At 35.2% G+C, this 21,416-nt stretch overlaps 1 protein-coding gene across 1 annotated transcript in view; it reads left to right on the forward strand.

Moving 5' to 3' along the window:
• Positions 1-21,416, forward strand: part of LOC103779882 (echinoderm microtubule-associated protein-like 5) — a gene marked incomplete at its 5' end in the record, with an annotated part of 50,364 nt that overhangs the window by 23,824 nt on the left and 5,124 nt on the right. Inside the window, 11 exons of the mRNA XM_008947525.1 lie at positions 1,828-1,934; positions 2,322-2,440; positions 7,464-7,650; positions 9,453-9,558; positions 10,804-10,897; positions 12,894-12,994; positions 14,456-14,658; positions 15,752-15,863; positions 16,882-17,009; positions 18,773-18,914; positions 20,684-20,836. Of these exons, the coding sequence (XP_008945773.1) occupies positions 1,828-1,934; positions 2,322-2,440; positions 7,464-7,650; positions 9,453-9,558; positions 10,804-10,897; positions 12,894-12,994; positions 14,456-14,658; positions 15,752-15,863; positions 16,882-17,009; positions 18,773-18,914; positions 20,684-20,836 (1,452 nt within the window). The remainder of the gene's footprint in view (positions 1-1,827; positions 1,935-2,321; positions 2,441-7,463; positions 7,651-9,452; positions 9,559-10,803; positions 10,898-12,893; positions 12,995-14,455; positions 14,659-15,751; positions 15,864-16,881; positions 17,010-18,772; positions 18,915-20,683; positions 20,837-21,416) is intronic.

The raw sequence follows: 21,416 nt of genomic DNA on the forward strand, positions 1-21,416 counted from the left end.
ACTGAAAGGAGCTAAAAAAAAAGGGGGGGGGGGGAGGGAAGGAGGGGAAGCTAAAAGAGAAGTAAAATTCTTTGGTGCAAGTGTAACAATAAATATTCAGAATTGTCAGCAAAATTTTGTTGACTTGTTGTAAACTTTGTAGTTGCCTGAAGTACCTGATAGCATTGCCTGATATTTGTCTGTACCCTGTATGTTCAGTCTAGCAAGGTTGTGAAAAAAAAAAAAAAAAAAAAAAAAAAAAAAAAAAAAAAAATTCAAAAATTCACCACTGTGTCCTCTGTGCAAAGGGAATATTTAGAAGCACTGACAGGAGTTTATGAATTCTGTACATATCATCCTTTACTAAATTGACAACAATTGGATGTTCAGATATCACTGGGGAAAAAAAAAAGTATATACTCATTTAGATGATAATTCAAGCATTGTAATTGATTTTTTTTTTTAAGCAGGCTATAGGAAAAACACACTATTTTGAGAAAAATGTAGATCGTGTTTCCAACAGTGACTAATACAGCAATTATTCTCATGACTGAGTTTCCCAAAATAAAAAAATTGAGTACCTCATGTGGAAATTCCTAAAGGGATTCAGATATTCCTTTGGGGAAAAAAAAGTATATAGAGTTAAAATTAAATAGGCTGTTTCAGCCTTTAATTGCTAATTGAAAAAGTATCAGTACAGACCTAGCTAAAAGGAAATGAATGCTGATTCAGGGCTAGCCTTGACAGTGCCAAATGCAGAAAGAAGCAATAATTCTCTTCATCTCCTTGATGAAGCTTTCAGAAAGCCTTTAAATGATTCGATCCTTTGCGGTATGAATTAATTTCCAACTAATTAATTCCCATGACCCAAATTTCTCATTGGTTAATGATAAAATTGCTGTATATTATATTATTTAGATTCCTTGTTCCTGGATATATCACATTATGGCTTTCTGACAGTATGTGCAACATATATCTGTTTTGTCACCCTATTGATTATTGACCTGTTAATGGCTTTTCTAACTGTAATCTGCTACCTTTAGCAGTGGCAATATTGTTTTTCTCTAATCACTGATCTGATTACTGAACAACGTTAAGTAGTATTGCTCCAAAGATCATTATATATATGTAATCTATATGTTGTAAGAGTTGTGATTCTCTCTTTGCAATTTCATTTTGAAATCTTATAGAATCCACTTGTGTTCTAGACATATTTTGTGTCTGGTTTCTTAAACAAAAAGTGTGCAATGTTCACTCAAAAGTTAGAGAAAGATCCAAATATGTCATCAGCCAGGACGTTCTTTTCAGTTTCTTTTGGAATGATGCTTTCTGTGCTACATTATCTGGCCTTCCCCAGATATGAAACAGAAACATTAAATTACTACTCTTTTTCTCCAGTCACTGAAAATTTTGGTGCTTCCTTCCCATGTACAACTTTTTTTTTTTTCCTAATCTGCCTGAAGAATTGCTACTTGCATCAGTGGCTAACCATGAGTTTATCTTTGTAGCCCTTTATTCTTGTTGGTTTTCTGCAAGACTTCTGCTTTACATTCATTATTTAGTTCTCTTTCTTTCTTCCTTTCCTCCTACCATTAGTGTTGATGAAATAATTTTAATGAATGAAAAATAACTTGCTCCCAGAAACAGAAAAATTTCAGGCTTACAAATTGGCTTATTTCTACTGTATCAGCAGAAAAGATCCTGTCAGCTTGTCAATTATTAGCAGGTTATGTTGAAGTTAATGTGAGCACTGATTATCAAATCAGCAACATTAAACAGTTACTTTAAAGTCTTTCTGGTTTGTAATTTAGGTTGCTTCATTTTCAGTTTCTGTTTTCTTTGTGGCAGAGAGTCTGGTTGATTCTAATAGTGATGAATCGGATTCAGATCAGTCTGATGTTCCAGAGCTGGACTCTGAAATTGAACAAGAGACACAGATCACCTATCGTCGACAGGTAAAGGTTTTGTTTTTAACGGCAGTTGGAATTCTTTCCAGGGTTTAAGCTGATTTTTTTTTTTTTTTTTTTTTTTTAAACCTGTTGAAGTCTGAAAACTGGGGAGACCACGAGCTGAGCAGAACTGGCCAAAACTTTTAGGATTGTTACCGTCTGATGCATTCAAAATATTAAGATACAACAGGGAAGAAAAAATGACTACATTTATTCTTATCGTGTTCTATTAGGGTACTGGTTGTAATTTAAAAGCAAGTTACACTATACAATAACCAGCTACAGTTGTTGGAGACGTTTTTCAGTGATGTCCATATAACATTTTTGTGGCTGAATTCTCAGAAACATGCTTTTTTTATGAATCCCTTAATTTAAAAGTGTGCTTTCTTAAAGGTTTACAAAGAAGATCTACCTCAACTTAAAGAGCAATGCAAAGAAAAAAGAAAAAGTGCAGCTTCTAAGAGGCGAGAGCGAGCTCCAGGGAACAGTATAAGATTACATTTTGTTCATGGGTATGAAAACTAAGATTCTTTAAAATATACAAGTAGGCTGGTTTTGTTTTGTAGCATGGTTTTTGTAATTTAATAATATGATGAAAGACTTTTTGATCAGTTGCTTCATGATGTACTCTTTATTTATTTCTGTAAAAATAAGTTTACACTAAAATAATAGAAAGATTTAATGCCAAACTCGATTAATTCTAAACCTGAAGTGAATTTGTACTGAAACTTTAGCTGACACATTAAATTTGAGTAGAGGTGACTAAATAGATTTAGCTATCACCCGTATTTTTCAGTATCTAGAAAGCAGTAGTTCTCTTTGGTGTATTGTTTTGGAAGCTTCAACAGAAACTTGGTGTACTTGAAGTTGACTGGGTTGTACTAAGTGGTTTTTCTATCAGTGTATTTATTATATGTATAAACCTTTTGTACCTAATGTGAAATAACTGACACATTCCTCTATTTAGGAATTATATTTGATTCTTAACAGGCCCTGTGTGTTAAAATTCGGTTTCATTCTCTTTTTGGTGCTAATTTGAGTAAAATGACTTTCAGATGCATCTTCAAATCTTACTATTTACTCATTAGGATTAATGCCATAACTTTACATAAGTGAAGACTTTTTCTTTGGAACAAATGTCGTATTTTAAAGCAAGCTAGCAGTAGATGTTACTACATTAGAATAATAATCAGAAATATAAATTCCCATCATACAAAGTAAACTATAATTCCTTTATTAAATTAAGTCATGGGAAACCAGGCAATAATGTGTTTTCCTTTCAAATGATACCTTTGCAGGAATATAACTTCTCTTTAGGGATAACTAAATTCAGATAAGTTGCTGATATCTGCATAATAATCAGATAATAAACAGATAAGTTACTGATACTGTCTATCTTTATAATGATACTTAAACAATTTTAGAGGGGCTCCACATGGAATGCCTAATAAATTAGCTAGCTAAGAGTAGTTAATTTAATTCAACAGTTTTGTCTGTAGAAGACATGGAGTCTGAGGAATAGCTTTGGAAATAAAGACAACTAGGAAGGCAGCTTGGTACAGCATTGGCTTTTTATTTCTGTTTTTGATGCTCCAGAATTCTCAGTTGAAGATTCTTATAGCTACGTAAAAAATGCATTTAAGGTGGGTAGCTGTATGTAGACTTTAAAATTTAGTCTAAATTTCAAACCAAATGATCCTGAAGAAGATGTAGCACAAGTAAGAGCCCTGGATCTCTGGGATTATTGTTATTTCCTTCACAACAGAAGTGAAGCTTGACCAGAATATCCAGGAATGACCAGAAGTAGAATGTCCAATTGAGTTCTGTTTGGTTATCCAGTGGGCATCAAGGAAACTAATGAAGAATCCATGCTGAACAACAGATATTTCTTAATATCCAGACTGTTAACTTTAAAGTGACACACATCCAAGTGAGTAATAGGCATATTCTGTGATTCAGGAAGTCTTCTTTGCTTCAACTTTCCTTAGCTGCAATGGAAATGTCTTGGATGTTCCTTGAAAGTGCAAAAAAGTGGTGCTTTTTTGAACTAGGAGAATAGGAAGCTCTTTTTTCTTTCTTTGTTTTTGAGCACATTGGTTTTGTCTTTTGAGTGTCAACTGCATTGAAAGATGAATTTTTAAAGATCTCTTCATATCCTGTAAGAAATTTTTAAACCTCTGGTTGATTCCTCTTTTGAAAGCGGATAAAAAGGATAATGCTGAGAATGTGAGCCAGCCACTGACTGGTATGGATGAGAATGCAACTTCTATTAATAGATTAATCTTTAAGTGCCTCTTTCTCTAAGAGATATGAGGCAATCAGGAACATGTTTTGCCTCTTTTTGACTATTCCTTAAATTTTTTTCTGCTGGGTCTTTGACAGTGGTAGTGATTCAAAAATATAAAAGGACATTCAGAGGAACCCTTTCTCAGACTCAGTGCTTACAACACTTTATTTTTCTGGCAGGGGTATAAGGATGCAAATACAATACTTATGCCCTGTATTCTCCCTGTGCTGCTGATCTCACAAGAATGATGATTGAAAGATTTAAGCAAAACCTAATTTGAGTTTCAGGATATTCATTGAAATGTCCTTATTGTAAAATGAAGTTTGATTACAGTTTCAAGATGATGTCGATTTTCTCATTCTCATAAATGAGACTACTGTGACACCTTGCATGGATTCCTACCAGGGGGGTACAGATACCTACAAATAACATCTGTCATATTAACTTGCCTCAGTCCTGGATTGATGGTTTGATTAGCTGTTGCTGAAGACCACTTGAAAACATCAACTACTGCAGAAAGCAGTGTTACCTTTGTTATGCCCTGTCATACGTTATCCAGTAATTGATGCAGAGCTTGCTTTCAGTATTATTTAGTTTCTAGCTGCTAATCAAGATACCTTGTAAATTACTTCTGTGGTTCGTTTTCTTCATGGAACAAATTGTTTCTCTTCATACTTTTTCTGAGATTAGCTAATGATGTCAGTTCTAGATTGTTGTAATAATACAAAGATGTAAGTATTTTGGAACTATGTATCATGTTCTTTTGGACTGATCTTCTACAGTGAAACATTCTTTTTTTCATCTCTGCTTGGACTATCTAAGCCCTTCATTTTGTCCTTCTGGTGAAAAGTACTCATAGTCAGGGAGTTAAACTGACATGTGGGAAAGACAAGATGTGTTTGACTGAGTTACAAAATGTCTTCTCTGCTTGATATTTTGACTGAATGTTTTATTTTAATTGTCAGCAACTGATTGTACAGACTTTTTTTTTTAATAACTGGAGGAAGTGGACTAAAATCCAAACTTCTGATCATAACAATCTGTAGATATGAATAGTAACTTTTCCTGCAACCTGGATACATTTTGGATGTCTTAGGTAGTCCTATGATATGCGGTATTAACATACTCTGTTTCACTGTGCTTAATTTAGGGTAAATAGGCTAATATGATAAGAGCACCCAAAATTCTGAATTGCTGGGCTGCATCTAGAATAATCTGACACCCTCCTGCTCTTTTAACGTTGTTTACTTTTGCAGGTGACTGCTAATCTTGTAAGAAATTACTTAACATCCAGTATTTCTAAAATATTATTTCTTTCAGCATACACTTTTTTGTACCTGCTTTTAAAAATATTCTTATTCAGGGTGCATATTCAGCATTTTTTAAATTATTCTGCACTTGCAAGGGAAGTCCAGTATTTTTAATGGAGCACAGTTCAGAGTGAAGCACAGGAAAATGTCTGAGCAGTGATAGGTCCAGATAACTTCTTTGGGACTGTGCCTGCCTTTGTAATCCCTGCCCCTCACTGATTGTCATCGTGTCCTTAAACTGTTGTTGCAAACTGATAGATTATTGTTTTCTTTTCTCATAGTTATTATAGGTCATTGAAAAACTAGTGGCTGGACATCAAAGAAAGGTGCAGCCAATCAGGGCCAGCAGACAGCACTTTGGGACAGGCAGAAATCAGCTTCAGAACATCCACACATGTTGCTGCTGTGGGATATTGTTAGTGAAGTATATGGGTGGAGTGAGAAAGAAGCATGACTGGAGAGTCTGCACCTGTATTGTGAGTCTGAATTGTTGGTCACTTTGAGAAGAGCAGGGAGCAGCAGCTGAGCCTCAGACCTAGTGGAAAGGAATTTTTGTAGAGACCTTGAAGGGACAGTAACTCAGGAGACAGTGAAAAGCTGCTGGACTAGGACTAAATCTGAAGTTAAAAATTTGCCTGTGGGTACCTACCTAAGCAGTGGATTGGAGGGACACTTATATAAAAGCTTTTATTTCTGTGCTATCACAGTTTTTGCTGGTTTAAGAAGTTTGCTTTGCTTGCTTGTCTTCTACCGACACCCACCTTTGGACCTCACAGTACTGGGGACAGTACAAAACTGGGAGGTGTGGTTGGTCACCGGACAGCTGTGCTGCCTTTGAGAGGGACATGGACAGGCTAAAGAACTTGGTAGGGAGGAACCAAAGACTTACTTAAATTAAAAATTGGGTGCAAAAATACCCTAAACAAAGATAATTTATGTCCAATTCAAGTGTCATTCCCTTCCTGTCAATTGAACAATGGATTTAGAAATGCAACCAGATTTTGCCTGCATCTTTGTAAAAGAACTAAAAATTTGATGCAATGAAGATCTGTAAGGAAAGCAGAAGGAACAGAAGGAGGTCAACTGGGAAATTAACAGCATAGGAACAGGATGTTAGGAGTATATGGAGTATTGTTCATATCAGAAGAAGGGAAAGAATATCTGTTTACATCTTTAAATGTTATCTTCATTGACTTCTAAGGATAGCATTGTTAAAAAAAACCTAATTTAAAAGTTGCTTGTTTAATGCTTTTTAGGTTTTTAAAGCTTTTAAATTACTTCTGAAAGTAGGACCCTAGGCTTTTTGAAAATGCCACCTTTGATTTTTATGAGATGCTGAATCTCAGTCACACCTAGGAAGAAACGTGTGTGCTGTGATAGTGCATGAAGACCTCAGTGGGGAATGCCGGCTGCTGTATCAGTGCAGAAAGGAGATGAGTTTTCTTTCAAAGAAGAAACTGATCTGAAATAAAATTTTTGCCTTCTGTTAGAAAGTTTCTAGAAACTTTCAGGCTAATGATATCTGTGTTGTCCATGTTCTTGTAGAAACTTTTGCTGCCTGATTTTTGAATAATAAGAGATAAAAATGTCCAAAGTATTTGTTTTGGCTATTTCATTTAATTACATGTTGCATGCCCAAATTCTCCACATGATCTGAAAAAATTACTAGCTGTCACTTCCTCTTCTAAACTTAGGGAGGGTATCTATTAAATAGCAGCCGCTTTCCAACAAATGCTAGAAGAACTGATGTCTGAATAGTAAATGAAAGTGGTAAATTTGTGTTCTTTTTGGAAACGATATTAATAATCTTAAAACACCCAGACAGTGGTGGGTAAGGAATCTGAGTTTTCACATGTGCCAAACGCGTCTCGCGTGGTTCTAGCTGACGGTTTTATTACGCAAGCTTGAGAAGGTGATGGGCAAACTCTTCTGCTGTAGGTACAGAGGCTACGACTGCCGGAGCAATTTGTTCTACACGCAGGCGGGGGAGCTCGTGTACCACGTGGCGGCAGTGGGGGTGGTGTACAGCCGGCAGCAGAACACCCAGCGCTTTTACCTGGGGCACGACGATGACATCCTTTGCCTTGCTATTCACCCCTTAAAGGACTATGTGGCCACAGGCCAGGTAGGGTGCACGTTTGTCTGCAATAAGAATGTGAAGTTGTTAGTACTGAGTTTCAGAAAGGCTATTCTGGAGGAAGGAAATCCAGTCTACATTTATTGAGGTGAAGAACTGCAGTTGTTTTGCAGATGGAATCATGTTAAAAATCTGCAACATAAGTGGTTTTCCAGTTCTTTGGATTAATTCCAACAAGAGTGTTTAGCTGATAAATAATAAAAAGGTTCAAAAAACCCCTAAGAATAGATTAATATTTTGTATTCAGCATTATGCTGCTTCTTCATGATAACAAGTGGAGGAAAAGTGCAATTAAAAGATATATATTTTTTTAAGTATCTTAGTTATGAAGTTAGTGATGTGATTATTACATTCATGTATTATTATATAACATGAAATTAACAGTTGTTACTATATTCTAGCATTTCAGTTTCATACATTATGTCTTTGGTTATCACCTATAGCCCTACTTTTTATTGTTTGTACATGTAACACAGGCTTGTGTATTGTTGAAGTATTTATAATAGTTCATTTTATATTTTGCCAGACAGTAATTTTAGGTAATTTTTTTCACTCATGTTTTCAGACAGTCATTTGTTCGTATTAATGTTTATACAGCAGGACTTGAAGGTTTGATTTGATGTTTCAGGGGGTGGTAATTATTGTTATAATTATTATTGGTTTTCTTGTTGTTCTTATGTAATAAATAGGAGAACGTGAACTGAAATGTTAATAGAAATAAACATTTGCATATAATGTCCTTAATTTGTGCAAAAATGTTTTAGATGAACATAAGTTTGCAGGTCAGTTTAGAGATTAAATGCCTAAATGTAAGAATTTATTCTATTTAATTTTGGAGTAGTAAAGACTATGAATAAAAATGGGCCTGAATTTACTATATCTTAAAGTACCTTATGCTGTCAACACAAAGCTACACTCCATTATATACTGTCTTGTACGTACACTTTATATACTGTTGTATACTACATTGCCTACAGGAATTGGGTAGTGCAGTAATTGGATTCCAAATTCAACACTGTTTCAGATTTTCCTGATAGTGGATGTCATGAAAAGCTTTGCAAACATGACATATTAAGTTTGTGGCAGAACCAGAAATAGATCGTAGTTTTCTTGAGTCCTGCCCCCTGTCTTAAACACAGAGAGTGTTCTTCTGGTTTTGCAGCTTTTTTTATCCACTGAAATGCAAACCCTTTAGAGTAGCAAATCGTCTTGTAAATATTGACTAATAATGCTTCTGCATAGTTCAGAAGAATAAGTTATATTCATTCCATTTCTTACCAAGTTCTAGTTACCTGAATTAGTGCCATTCTAGTGGAGATTATTCCACAGGTACCAGTGCATTACAGTCTGATTTGTAGGCACTTGTAATGATACCAGAAAGCAAGAGAAGTCACCTTTATTTCTCAAACATAGTGTAGCTTGCATACTAGCAATAAAAATAACTTGTTCCTTTTAGAAAGGGAGTGACTGACAGAGAATTGATGAAATAAATATGCCACAGTGCAGTCATTGAAGGGGCTGGATTTCTTTTTTATTTTGTTTTTATTTCCCACAACAAGACTCTAATTATTTGTGAATAATAAGCCTGAATTCTTTGGAAGGAAGAGCGAGCCAGCTGGGGAGTGGTGTTTGTAAAGCAGGAGAAGGAATAACATACTGCCAAGTGATGCTAGGAAAATTTTATCATTGTAAATTTTTTTCAAATACTTTGTCAATATTATACTTTTAAACAACTGTGTGAAGTAACTGAGAAATGAAAAAAAAATGGTTATAAATATGTGTACTTTCAGGTTGGTCGAGATTCCTCAATACACATTTGGGATACAGAAACAATAAAACCACTCTCAGTATTAAAGGGCTATCACCAATATGGTGTTTGTGCTGTTGACTTTTCAGGTAATATTTATGTATGTATGTATTTATTTTATGTATGCTTTTCTGTATGAAAATACAAGCTAATCAGTTCTTATGAGCTACTGGGAATTCCTTTTCACTGAAGGTTTGTATTAAGAATACTCTCCAGTGATCAATGTCAAATGAGAGAGGCTGCATTAAAGTTAATTGTTCATTAAAAAGAGCTCCTGTGGAGTCTTGGCACATCAGGAAATGCAGGAACAGTTTCTGTGCCATTTAATAGCTGAGCTGATCACTTCAAAATTTCTTTTGGTTGTAAGAAGCAGGCATGCAGATCTTGAGTGTTGTGTCTGCAGTACAACTATATGAGCAAATTGGTCAGGTCTACACTTAAAATAAATCCTGCAAGCCAATTAGCACACTGCTAAATTCACAAAGTCCACTTACAGAGTTATGGGCAGAAACAGCCTCTCTCTCCACTTTATACTAACATAAGAGACTGTCAGTTAAATCTTTTGGGATTTTTGCACCCCATACATTGAATTCTTGTACCAGTGTTAAATTCACTCTTCTCCGCTGGCTTCTATTCATTCTTTAATGGTTTGGATTTGCTAGCTAGGATCTCTGATCTCACAGTTAAGATGTGTTACCATGAAGATGAGTAGTTTGGGGTCTTCACTTCTTAACTTTTCTTTGGTTCTCCTTTTTCAAGACATGAATCTCATTTCCTAAATTCTGGCATGGCTGCATAACAGTTTCAAAGATGGATACATTTCAGAAAGTCATTAATCATGACTGAGCACAAATAACTTTCTTGAAGGCTAATGAGGGATACATGTTAAAGCTTCTTAAAGACTTCACACTGTTACTAAGTTTAAGGATATTTCATAAACCTCAAGTTATTGCTTCAGTGCTTTCCTGTTTGCAGATGAACAGGGATTTTCAGAGTGTACAGAAAATTCTCACAGTATTACCTGTGAAGAGGGTTTTTGTGCAACTGTGTCATCAACTAGTTGAACAAAGGATTTGAAACAAATGCATGGAATCCAAGTGCAATTTTTAGACAGGATAACTTAAAAGATAACTCCTAAACTCCATCCAGCTGGCCACTCAAGCTTAAAAGCAAACAGATGACACAAGTGCTTCTAAGCACACATCATACTATTGTTTACCTGTTTATACATTCTTACAATATTTGTGAAGTTCTACTATTCTTTAATACTGTTTCTTATTATTGCAATAAAATGTTACCTATCTACTCTCTTAATCATAAATGTATTTTTCTAGCGGATGGCAAACGATTGGCTTCTGTTGGCATAGATGACAATCACACTATTGTGCTCTGGGACTGGAAGAAAGGAGAAAAGCTTTCAGCTGTAAGGTAGGAATTTAACTTGGTCTTAAAATTAGTACCTAAATTTATTCTCAAATAACAGAAAGCAGAATATGTTAATTCAAGAATAATAATTCCCCAATAACTTAGCAGTTTCTATCACTTAAGTGATACAGATGCTAGTGTTTATCACTTAAACCTTCTTTGGAGGAAAATACTGAGGCTCTGATAGACTCAACAAGAATTATTACAATGACAGCTCAGTTCAACTGGTGAAGAAAGAGATAGAAGACAAAGTTAATTTGTTTATTTGGTGTGTTCTGAAATAATTTCTTTAAAACTTACTCCATGCACTTCTGATGGCCGTCACAGAGATAATGTATGCTCTGGTCTTCAGATCCTTTTCATCAGAGGTCATGTCATTCTTGAGATAGTAGTTTGTACTTGTTTTGCTCAGTTCTCTTCTCTTCTCTTTAAGTTTCTTAACTTTTCCTTTTCTGAGCCCCCTGGTCTAACTTTGAAGTTAGTTCTGTTTTGAACAGGCAATTGGACTATATAACCTCCAAAGGTTAAATATTTTGGAAGTTTCTTTGACTCTGCACAAGTTATTTAATATATGTTTATTAAACAAAGTTGTAATCTACAAGATAAAATCTTATCTCTAATGTTGCATAGTGTTTCTGAAACCTTTAACTTGTTCATAAGGAATAAGGATGTATTGCTTTAAATAGAGCAGTAATGCGAGTGGATTTGTCCCTGCTCTGTCTGGATTCAATATATACAATCTAAATACTGTTTGAGGTAGGTTTGGAAGGGATTTATTATTCTTTGCAGATACAATTTTAAAAAAACTTACTGTTTAGCCATTAAGTTCATTACTGCTCTTTAATGACATTTGCTGGTGTTTTCTTTTTAAACACGGTTTGAGTTTCCTATCCACTGAGGAATGAAAATGTTGAATAGATGATGTAGATAGAGTACTTCCTTCCCAGTTATGTCAGAAGCCCAGTTAGCTTGGTGTCTCTGAAGACAGTGGTTTAAGCCTTTCATTTGTCTGCCTTTCACATTATTTTGTTGTTTGGTTTTTTTTTTTATTTTTTTTTTTTATTATATTTGAACCCATTGATCTCACTTAATTATTTTTTTGAATTGACCTTTAAACAGTTTATACTGGATTTTGTTTCTGGAGTGTTTTTCCTCCTGCTGACTCAGAGGAATTGAATAGAATTTTTGAGTGTAGCATCCGTGCTTTGTAGATCAAAGTGTGAGTTTGGAAAGAAACTGGTTCATGCTTTTTGCTATTAGTTCATCTGGTGGTCTGAAAATGACAGAACGTAAAAGATTATTGCCACTCTTGAACAGGGAGCAAATATTGGGGATTAGAGGCTCTTGTGAAAAAAAAACCCTACTAGTAAGCATTTCTTTCCATGCATAGATCGCAAACATAGTTGAAAGCTCTTTTTCAAAATACAGAACTGAAGCAAGACATTGGTTTTATAGAGGCATAGTAAGAAGTCTGAAACATACAGTAGATTTTAGTGGGTTTAGAGACAACTGAAATTCCTATTTTAAAATTGTTGTAGCAGCATATGTTTTATTCTAACAAGGCAAATAGAAAAATCAAATAATGAGAAGAGAATGGCAATTTATTTTCGGATTGAGGGACTTTTAAATAAGTTTTACAACTTTTCAACTCTTAGTTTCACTAAGAGCTGTCAGAGGTCTAAATGTGCCCGAACTTAACGCAACTCTATATTCTTTTGCAAAGAAAATGCCACCTAGTGGATTACTGAAGTAACATAATTACTCATCGGCTTTGCAAACTGAAGGGTAATGGAAACAAAACAGAACTTAAGCGTGTTAGTTCTTTGACTGTCTTCATCCTCATAATAAATTATTGTTAATGTTTTGGAAGTAAATGTTAGCAAGATAGACAAGATATATACTAGCAAAACAAAACAAAGCAAATAAACAACCCCCCCAAACCCGTTTAAAAATATGGGCAGTTGTATTTTTATTTAAAATATTCTGCTTTGCATTTCAGGGGAAGCAAAGACAAGATTTTTGTTGTTAAGATTAATCCTTATCTGCCTGATAAATTGATTACAGTTGGAATTAAACACATGAAATTTTGGCGTAGAGCAGGTAAGGAAACTTCTCAGAACTACAGAACTTGCTTTTAGAGTATAAATATTGCATCTGTTGTAGTATGTTTCATGCATTGAAGGCAAATGTTTTCTCTTTATCTCTCTCTAACTTAGCTTTGCCCTAGTAGAAGTAATGTTAATGGGCATTATGGTGGTAGTGGAAATTCTTTTTAAGATCAATTCGCTGTCGACATATAGCTACACAAGTAGAAAGGACCCTGCATTTCGTACTGCCTGTTTTTATGTGTAATAATAATATAGCACATTTTCCAAAAACTGTTCTATGGTTTGCTTAACATTTTCAGAAGGCCCTTTAGAAGATACACGTCTCTGGAAGAGGCACAAATATGAACCAATTTAAAGTTACAAAAATTCACACATAAAAATTCCAACAAAGAACTTAAAAGAGGGTACATGTGCCATCTGAGAGCTGTTTGGTTACATGCTCCTATTGCACTTGGCAATTAAAAACCAAGATGATGTGGTTTGCTGTGTCTGTTTGAAAAATCCTGAAGAGTGAAAAACCCATTCCCTGATATTTGTGTGAACTTCATTGTTTTAAACCTCAAAATATGTATAAAGACACACATCCTACAGAAGTCTATCTTATCTGCTAAAAGTGTTCTAATTATTCATGCAGAATTTATGCACATCAATTTATGTGGGTCCCTGATAAAGCTGAATAAAGGAGAAAGGTCTGTGATGAAGAAAATTACACTAGTTTTCTCAGTTCTGGCTCCAACAGAAATTAATTAATATTGCCTGAGAGCAAACTGTTGAAGTCTATATCATATATAATAAATAATGTCAACAATTGTTCTTTCTATCTGTAGAAAGAACAAAGGATGTTAGTCTATTTACTGAATGAAATGCCATGAATTCTTTAGAAATCCTAACTATGATAAAAGCCTGGAGATGATGATGTTTGAAAAAAGAAATGAAATTGTTTAAAATGCCTCTTTTCTCGCTGGCATTGCTCAGTCAACAGGAATGAAATTTCTCCAGTTCTACAGCCCATCTGTGTGAAGCTGCAATGGCACACTAGGAACACCTCCACTGTGAAACACACTTGGCAATCTTAATGTGAGGAGTAGAGTATCAGTGCACATTAACAAATGCCAAGCTTTTTTTCAAGTTAATTTCATTAGGAATTTCTGTGAACTGTGTGGTGGATGTTAAGATTTTTGTCTAGATGTGAATTTAAAAATGGACTTTCTTGTTCTGCATCTATGTGGGTATATCTAGACATCCAAATCCAGATTCAAGTAGTAAGTTAGAAGTAAAGTTGTTTTCTTGAAAGATGCCAAACATTACAAGTTTTTTTTCTGAGAACTCCTCTCAGGCTCATTTTTTTGGCGAGCATGAGTGAAGCAGGACTTGTTGGTCTGGGTAAGGTTGTGTAGTTTTTGGAAGGTACTTCTAAGTAAACGTCTGATGGCTTGTTTTTGGTCTGAACCAGGGGGAGGACTGATTGGGAGAAAGGGCTGCACAGGTACGTTGGGAAGGACAGACACGATGATGTGTGCAGTGTACGGCTGGACTGAAGAGATGGCGTTCTCTGGAACCTCCACGGGGGATGTGTGTATTTGGAGAGATGTGTTTCTCATAAAAACTGTCAAAGCACATGATGGTCCTGTGTTCAGCATGCACGCACTGGAAAAAGTAAATAAACTGCTCATTATTTTTGATATCTGGACAAAAAAAGCCTGTGAAATTAGACCTTTCCCAAACTCAGGAATACATAGCTTTATTTCCGCCACAGTAAAGCCTTGTGAGGTCCAGATTCAAAATAGTATTTTATGCATGTCTCTGATTCTTGTTATGTAGCATACTGTTTCTGAGACTCTGTGGTCCAGCGACATTTTATTCAGTAGTTTTCATGACCTCTTACTAAAGAAATAATTGCAACTTATGATAAGCAAAAGTACTTTTTGATTTAAGCATCCCTAAGTTTAATGGAATATGTGATCTTGTGAGAGAGGACATAGGTCATACTCCTGTTTTGTGCTGTAATTACTTCTTACTAGTGGAAGCATTCAATCTGTAGGTCACTGAATACTCTCTCCCATTTCTTAACTTCTTTTGACTTAGGAAAGACCTTAAGCATGTACTTAAATGTGAATGGGTGTTTCAGTTGGATTGCATGTATGTTTGAAGTTATGTAAATATTTGTGTTTTGCTAGAGTGAGTTATTCAACCTTCTAATATTTAAGTTTCAGTATAGTAACTTTGGACAAAGCATATGTTCCTTGTATTGCAAGAACTAACTGCTCCAAAGGGAAGTACAAATTATTTCAGTACTAAATAGACATGCTGCTTCATTAAACAGATGCAGATAATTTTTGAAGACAGAGTGGCACAAATATGCCTATATTTAAGCACTGATCAAAGTTCTGTGACTAGTACTGAGTTTGGCTTGGAGTAATAAGGTGAAATGCCAAAGGGATGTTGAGGCTAAATATCACGAAAAACATTTCAGTGTGTCAGTTAATTTATTTTTCTAGTACGGTAGAAGCTTACTGGTTAGAACTTCTAAGTTCAGCCTGTGTACATGGACTGTACAGAACTGTGCTGCCTTTGTCAGGAAGAGAATTCAGTCATTTTGTTGCTCCTGAACTGTTCATCTCTAAAATCTGTAGTTCTGTGCCTTACAGTGTTCTTTATAACCCATTTTCAGTATTGGCAGAAATCACTGAAAAATTAAGGAAAAATAATAATTGTAACTCGTTAATTTATTTTTTTTTCTTTTTGCTAGGGATTTGTCACAGGAGGAAAGGATGGAGTAGTAGCTCTCTGGGATGATACCTTTGAACGTTGTCTCAAAACCTATGCCATCAAAAGGGCTGCTTTGGCCCCTGGGTCTAAAGGTAATGCACACTTTATCCAGTTTTTTTATTGTATTTAAAATAATTTATTTAGAAGACTTTATGTGTGGAATAGGTTTCCCTGATAGCAGGAAATCCCCATTTGACATAATGAATACTAAATTATTTTTTTTTGCTTTATTTGGTCTAAATAAGTAATTTTTCTGTTGGGAAAGTTATGTTGTAGTGTCTGTTTTCACATTTGGTGGGTGAATATTACCTTATTATCTTCCTGAAGTAATTGTTTTAACCTTGAATCTCTTGTTGACCAGCTATTTCTTTGTTTTTTTTTTTTAAAGTGGCAACCAAAAAAACTGTTAAATTTCTAATTGTGAAGTATCTTCTCTGATCTTCTTTGCTTTGGAGGAGGAATGGAATTCAGAATTTGATTTATTTTTCTAAAGTGTTAGTATATTTTATGACTTAATGGTCTCTAAATGCATATATCCCTTGAAATTATTTAAGAACATTGTAATTCCTAACATTCCTCTTTATTCTTGATCTTAGTGCTGATTTACATTTTTCCCTGTTTGACACTCTGGACAGCCTTTTTTCTTCCCTCTACCCTTAGAACATTATGTTCTAATGTATATGGTTTGATTTTCAAAAGTTGTGAATGGAAACATCCATTAACAGAAACATTTTACTACAGAACACCTCATTCTCATATCTGTTTAATAAAAAGCTAGATTTGAAGGTACTGTAAATGGTAGCAGTAAAGCCGTATAGTTGATACTTCACATGCATGTTTTTTTTTACCGAGATTGCCAATGAGTCAGGCTGATTAAACTTCAGAGATATTCGGTTGAGGGGAAAGCTCAGTGCCAGCTGGCAAATTGCTAAATACTCCCAGATGAATCCAAAGATCCAAATTCTTCCATGCAGGAATATGTTTTTGCTTTTTTTTACTCCTGAATGAGTATCTTTTTCTACAGTGAGAATGTAATGTGCATATGTGTGAAAAATCCTCTTTAAGGCACACTTGAGAATCCTCGTCTTCTAACATTTTTTAATGTTCTAGGTCTCCTCTTAGAAGATAATCCTTCTATACGTGCCATATCTTTAGGACATGGTCATATTTTAGTGGGCACAAAAAATGGTGAAATACTGGAGGTGGATATAAGTGGACCAATAACTCTGCTGGTTCAGGTACATGTTAAATATCGGTCAAATATTCCATACCACAGACACTATTTTATTTTTCAAGTAAAGACTGTTGTGATGTAACAACCATTTTAATTACTAGTGAAGTTAGCTTGTTACTATCACCTCACAGATTACTTTTTTTTAATGCTACACTAGACTATTATGACTCTTTCATGAGCAAAACTGACCACAAAATTTCATGTACTAGTTTGTTCAACAAGTACATCCTTTCAAACAGACCAAGATAGTATTTCTGTTTTTTAAAAAAGTGAAACTGAAGATGCTCTACCAAATTAATTATTAACCTTTTCTGAGTACTAACTACTCTTACTAAGTTGTCTCCTTGAGGTTTGTTTTTAGATTTTCTTTGTAATTATGTAAAAAACATTTTAGTGTTCTTTGCCATACCGAACAGACTGCAGTTCTTAAGCCTGACTACCAAACAGATCTTTAAATCATATCATTGTATGATTTTCTTTCTTTCATACTTTAATAAAAATCTGTAGATCTTTAATTCACACTTCTGAGTGGCCAATACAGTATGTGAACAACTAGGTGCTTGAAAGAATATATTAGAAACTAAGGTAAAGAAAAAATCTAGATTACAGAATCATAATAGTTTGGATTGAAAGGGACCTTTAAAGGTCATCTAGTCTAATACCCCTGCAATGAGATATTCAGCTAGGTGAGGCTGCTCAGAGCCCTGTCCAAGTTGGCCTTGAATGTTGCCGGGAATGTGACATCTGCCAGCTCTCTGGGCAACTTGTGCCAGTGTTTCACCACCCTCACTGTAAAAAGTTTCTTCCTTATATCTCATCTGAATCTACCCTCTTTTACTTTGAAGCCATTACCTCTTGTCTTATTCCCACAGGCCCTGCTAAAAAAATTGTCCCATTCTTTTTTTGTAGACCTCTTTTAAGTATAGAAAGTCTACAGTAAGGTCTCCCTGATGCCTCCTTTTCTCCAGGCTGAACAACCCCAATGCTCTCAACCTTTCTTCTCAGGAGAGGTGTTCCAGCCCTCTGATCATTTTTGTGGCCTTTGTCTGGACCTGCTCCAACAGTTCCATATCTTTCCTGTTCTGAGAACTCCAGGGCTGGATGCAGTACTCCAGGTGGGGTCTCACCTAGAGTGGAGTAGAGGGGGAGAATCACCTCCCTCGATAGGCTGTCCACACTTTTTTTTTGATGCAGCCCAGCATGTTTGGCCTTTGGGCTGTGAGCACGCTTTGTCAGCTTATGTCCAGCTTTTCTTCCAGCAGTACCCCCAAGTCCTTCTCCACAGGGCTGGTTTCAACCCTTCCATCCCCCAGCCTGTTTTAATACTGGGAATCGCCCCAACCTAGATGCAGGACCTTGCACTTGGCCTTGTTGAACCTTGTGAGGTTCACAGAGGCCCACTTCTCAAGCTTGTCCAGGTCCTTCTGGGTGGTATCCTGTCCCTCAGGCTTGGCAACCACACCACACAGCTTGGTGTTTGTCTGCAAACTTGCTGAGGGTGCACTGGATTCCACTGACTGTGTCATTGACATAGATGTGTGTGAGGATTATTTCTTAATAAAAAGTTTTCTTTAGTACTATTAATATAATTTACACTTTCACTGCAAGTGGCAGAGTGAGTTTTTTCAAATGTTCTATGTTTCTATTCAGATATTTTTTATCCTTTGAAGATACACAATTTTTCCATTTTTTCTTAACTTCCTTAAATGTATTATTTTCTACTACAGTTTGAAATACGAAGTCTTCTGATTTATTGTGTTTTTTCAGGGTCACATGGAGGGGGAAGTTTGGGGTCTAGCTACTCATCCTCATTTACCTATTTGTGCCACTGTAAGTGATGACAAAACCTTAAGAATATGGGATTTATCTCCTAGCCATTGTATGTTAGCTGTTCGCAAGTTGAAGAAGGGTAAGATGTGTAGTATGAAAAAATACTTAACTGAATTCAGTTCACATTTACTAGCATTATGAATCTTTTAAAAGCAAGACTGAAAAAGTTCCTTTATTTGCTCAAATTATTTTATTGGTGCTATGTTCAGGATTTATATAGCGCTTAAGCTAATGAATCTTTCAAAGATTTGTATGTAATACCATTCTTAAGATTATTTGCAATTGTAACATAATTAAGTCAGAAGATTGGTAATAACATTTGAGCTAATTTCTTAAGTCTGGCATGTTGTTTATAGTATCACAAGCTTTTCTGAACAGTGGAGGACTTAAATCTAGAAATTTGGGGAAGGAGTCTTAGAAGTAATGTTGAATTTCTGTTCCCTGTGAATGTTACAAGAATATGGGATATCAAGAAATGAGAACAGTTGTAAAATTCTTAATCGTTGTATACTATAAAAGTAAATTCTATTTTGACAGATGTCACTCAAAACAGATTTTTCCATCATATGAGGAGACTGGTTACAGACTTAAACCAGACTGGCCTTGACTGGTTTTTAATGATATGTATGCTTTCCTGGACAAAGGAATACAATAGGCTTTATCTGCTTGGCATTCAGTGAAGTTTTTTTATTCAAACCTTATAGGAACCTTAGTTGAAGATAGTTTGGATTGATAAAGTAAATGTAAGGAGTCATGAGAGGGTACAGGCAGGGGTTAAGCAAGAAAGTTTCAAGTTGATGAAGTCTGCTCAAGAGTTAAAGCCTGTATTTCTTAGTATTTATATAAGTAGTTTTGGCAGAAAAATACAGACTGCATTGACTTAATTTGCTGATGAGACACATTTTGAGATGCTTTGGCAATCTTAAAAAGCACCTTTGTACTGTACAGAGTGCAGTAATGGAAATGAGATTATACTTGGTAATTGAAAAGGGCAAGACTTGATGACTGTAAGAAAAATGAATAGCTGAGGAGTAACTGAGGAGCAGAAGTCTCAGGGTGTTCTAACTGATTGCAGGATGACAATTACATGTGATGGTGAGGTATTTTTCCCAGAATATAGTGAAGTATTCATCTAGTTTACAGATGACTGATCAAAATATTTCTGATGTACACTTCTTATCTGTGTTCAGCTGAGTAAAATGAAACCGAAAGTTCAATATGGAGAAGGAGAAGCTGCAGGGTAATAAATGAAAAGGTTTGTGGTGGAGTCAGCTAAATAAAGGATTACTATCTACAAGTTAGTCAGAGGAGCAAATAGCCGGGAAAAATATTTATGTGAATGGAAAATTCTGGCATAGAAACAAATGTAAGATGACCATAAATAAAATTAGATTGGAAATTAAACTGATTTTCAAATGAAACATTGTGTTTATTAAAAGGATTATATGACATTGTGACTATGATAGCAAATGACTGGATTCTGAGTCCAGAAGGTCTGTTCCAGCTATGTTCTCCTTACTAGAGCAAATGGTAACAAACAACTGGCACCAGCTACTAAGGAGAACAAATTAAAAATATGGAGACAATAATGATTAATCTACATAACTGACATTGAACATATGTCAATAAATGTAATTAAGATTCTGAGGTTGTGTACTTGTTGATGTACCAGTAGCTTCTGTGTGCTATCACAAATGTAGAACTTAGATGTGATCTTGGCAGCATCTGAAAAAATCTGTTAGACTCTATACTTTAAGAATAGCTTTCCTTTACTATTGGAAAAACAAATCTAAAAGAGGGATTGTGCACTATAAATGTACCTGAATGCCATTTCTGTATCCCTCATAGGAGGCAGATGTTGCTGCTTTTCTCCTGATGGAAAAGCATTAGCCGTTGGTCTCAATGATGGAAGTTTTTTGATAGTTAATGCTGATACCCTGGAGGATTTAGTCTCTTTCCAGCACAGGAAAGATGTTATTTCAGAGATACGATTTTCTCCTGGTAAGTGCTTTAAAATGGAGATTTTTATATCAAGGTTGTTTAAGCAAGTTTTATGACCTTTAAAAGATAAGAGTTAGAAATTTGTAGTAATTTTTACATGTAACAGGTCAGCAAGAATAATATTATTATTTTGAAACGTACTGGGTGTAAAGCCCTTTGTTGCTCATTTAGCCATGTTATCATGGGAACAAGCTTGCTCATAATAACCTCCTGAATGCAGCAGTCAATTTTAAATCATGAACATCCAGCGGCCTCTGTAGGTCCCTAGGTTTCCACTTTATGAACTGCATAAATTTGGCTCTTGAGGTTACTGTTAGGGAATGAGAACAATTGATGTGACAGAAAGTTCTGGCATCTTCTTTCTTCTTTTTCCCCCTACAGTGCTTAGCACTCCCAGCCAGAATGTTGTTTTTTTTTTATTTTTTCAAACAGTACAACTCTTATTTAGGAACTCAAATGTATCACCTGAATACTACTTTATTGAAAATACTCTTTGTAGGAGAAATTGGATGCAAATTACTGATACCAATTCTCATTCAACATTACTTTCTGATTATCTAAGCCTGCACCACTCTGAGTG

Source organism: Merops nubicus, unplaced genomic scaffold, assembly GCF_000691845.1.
Source record: "Merops nubicus isolate BGI_N331 unplaced genomic scaffold, ASM69184v1 scaffold729, whole genome shotgun sequence".
In the NCBI taxonomy this organism is placed as follows: Eukaryota; Metazoa; Chordata; class Aves; order Coraciiformes; family Meropidae; genus Merops; species Merops nubicus.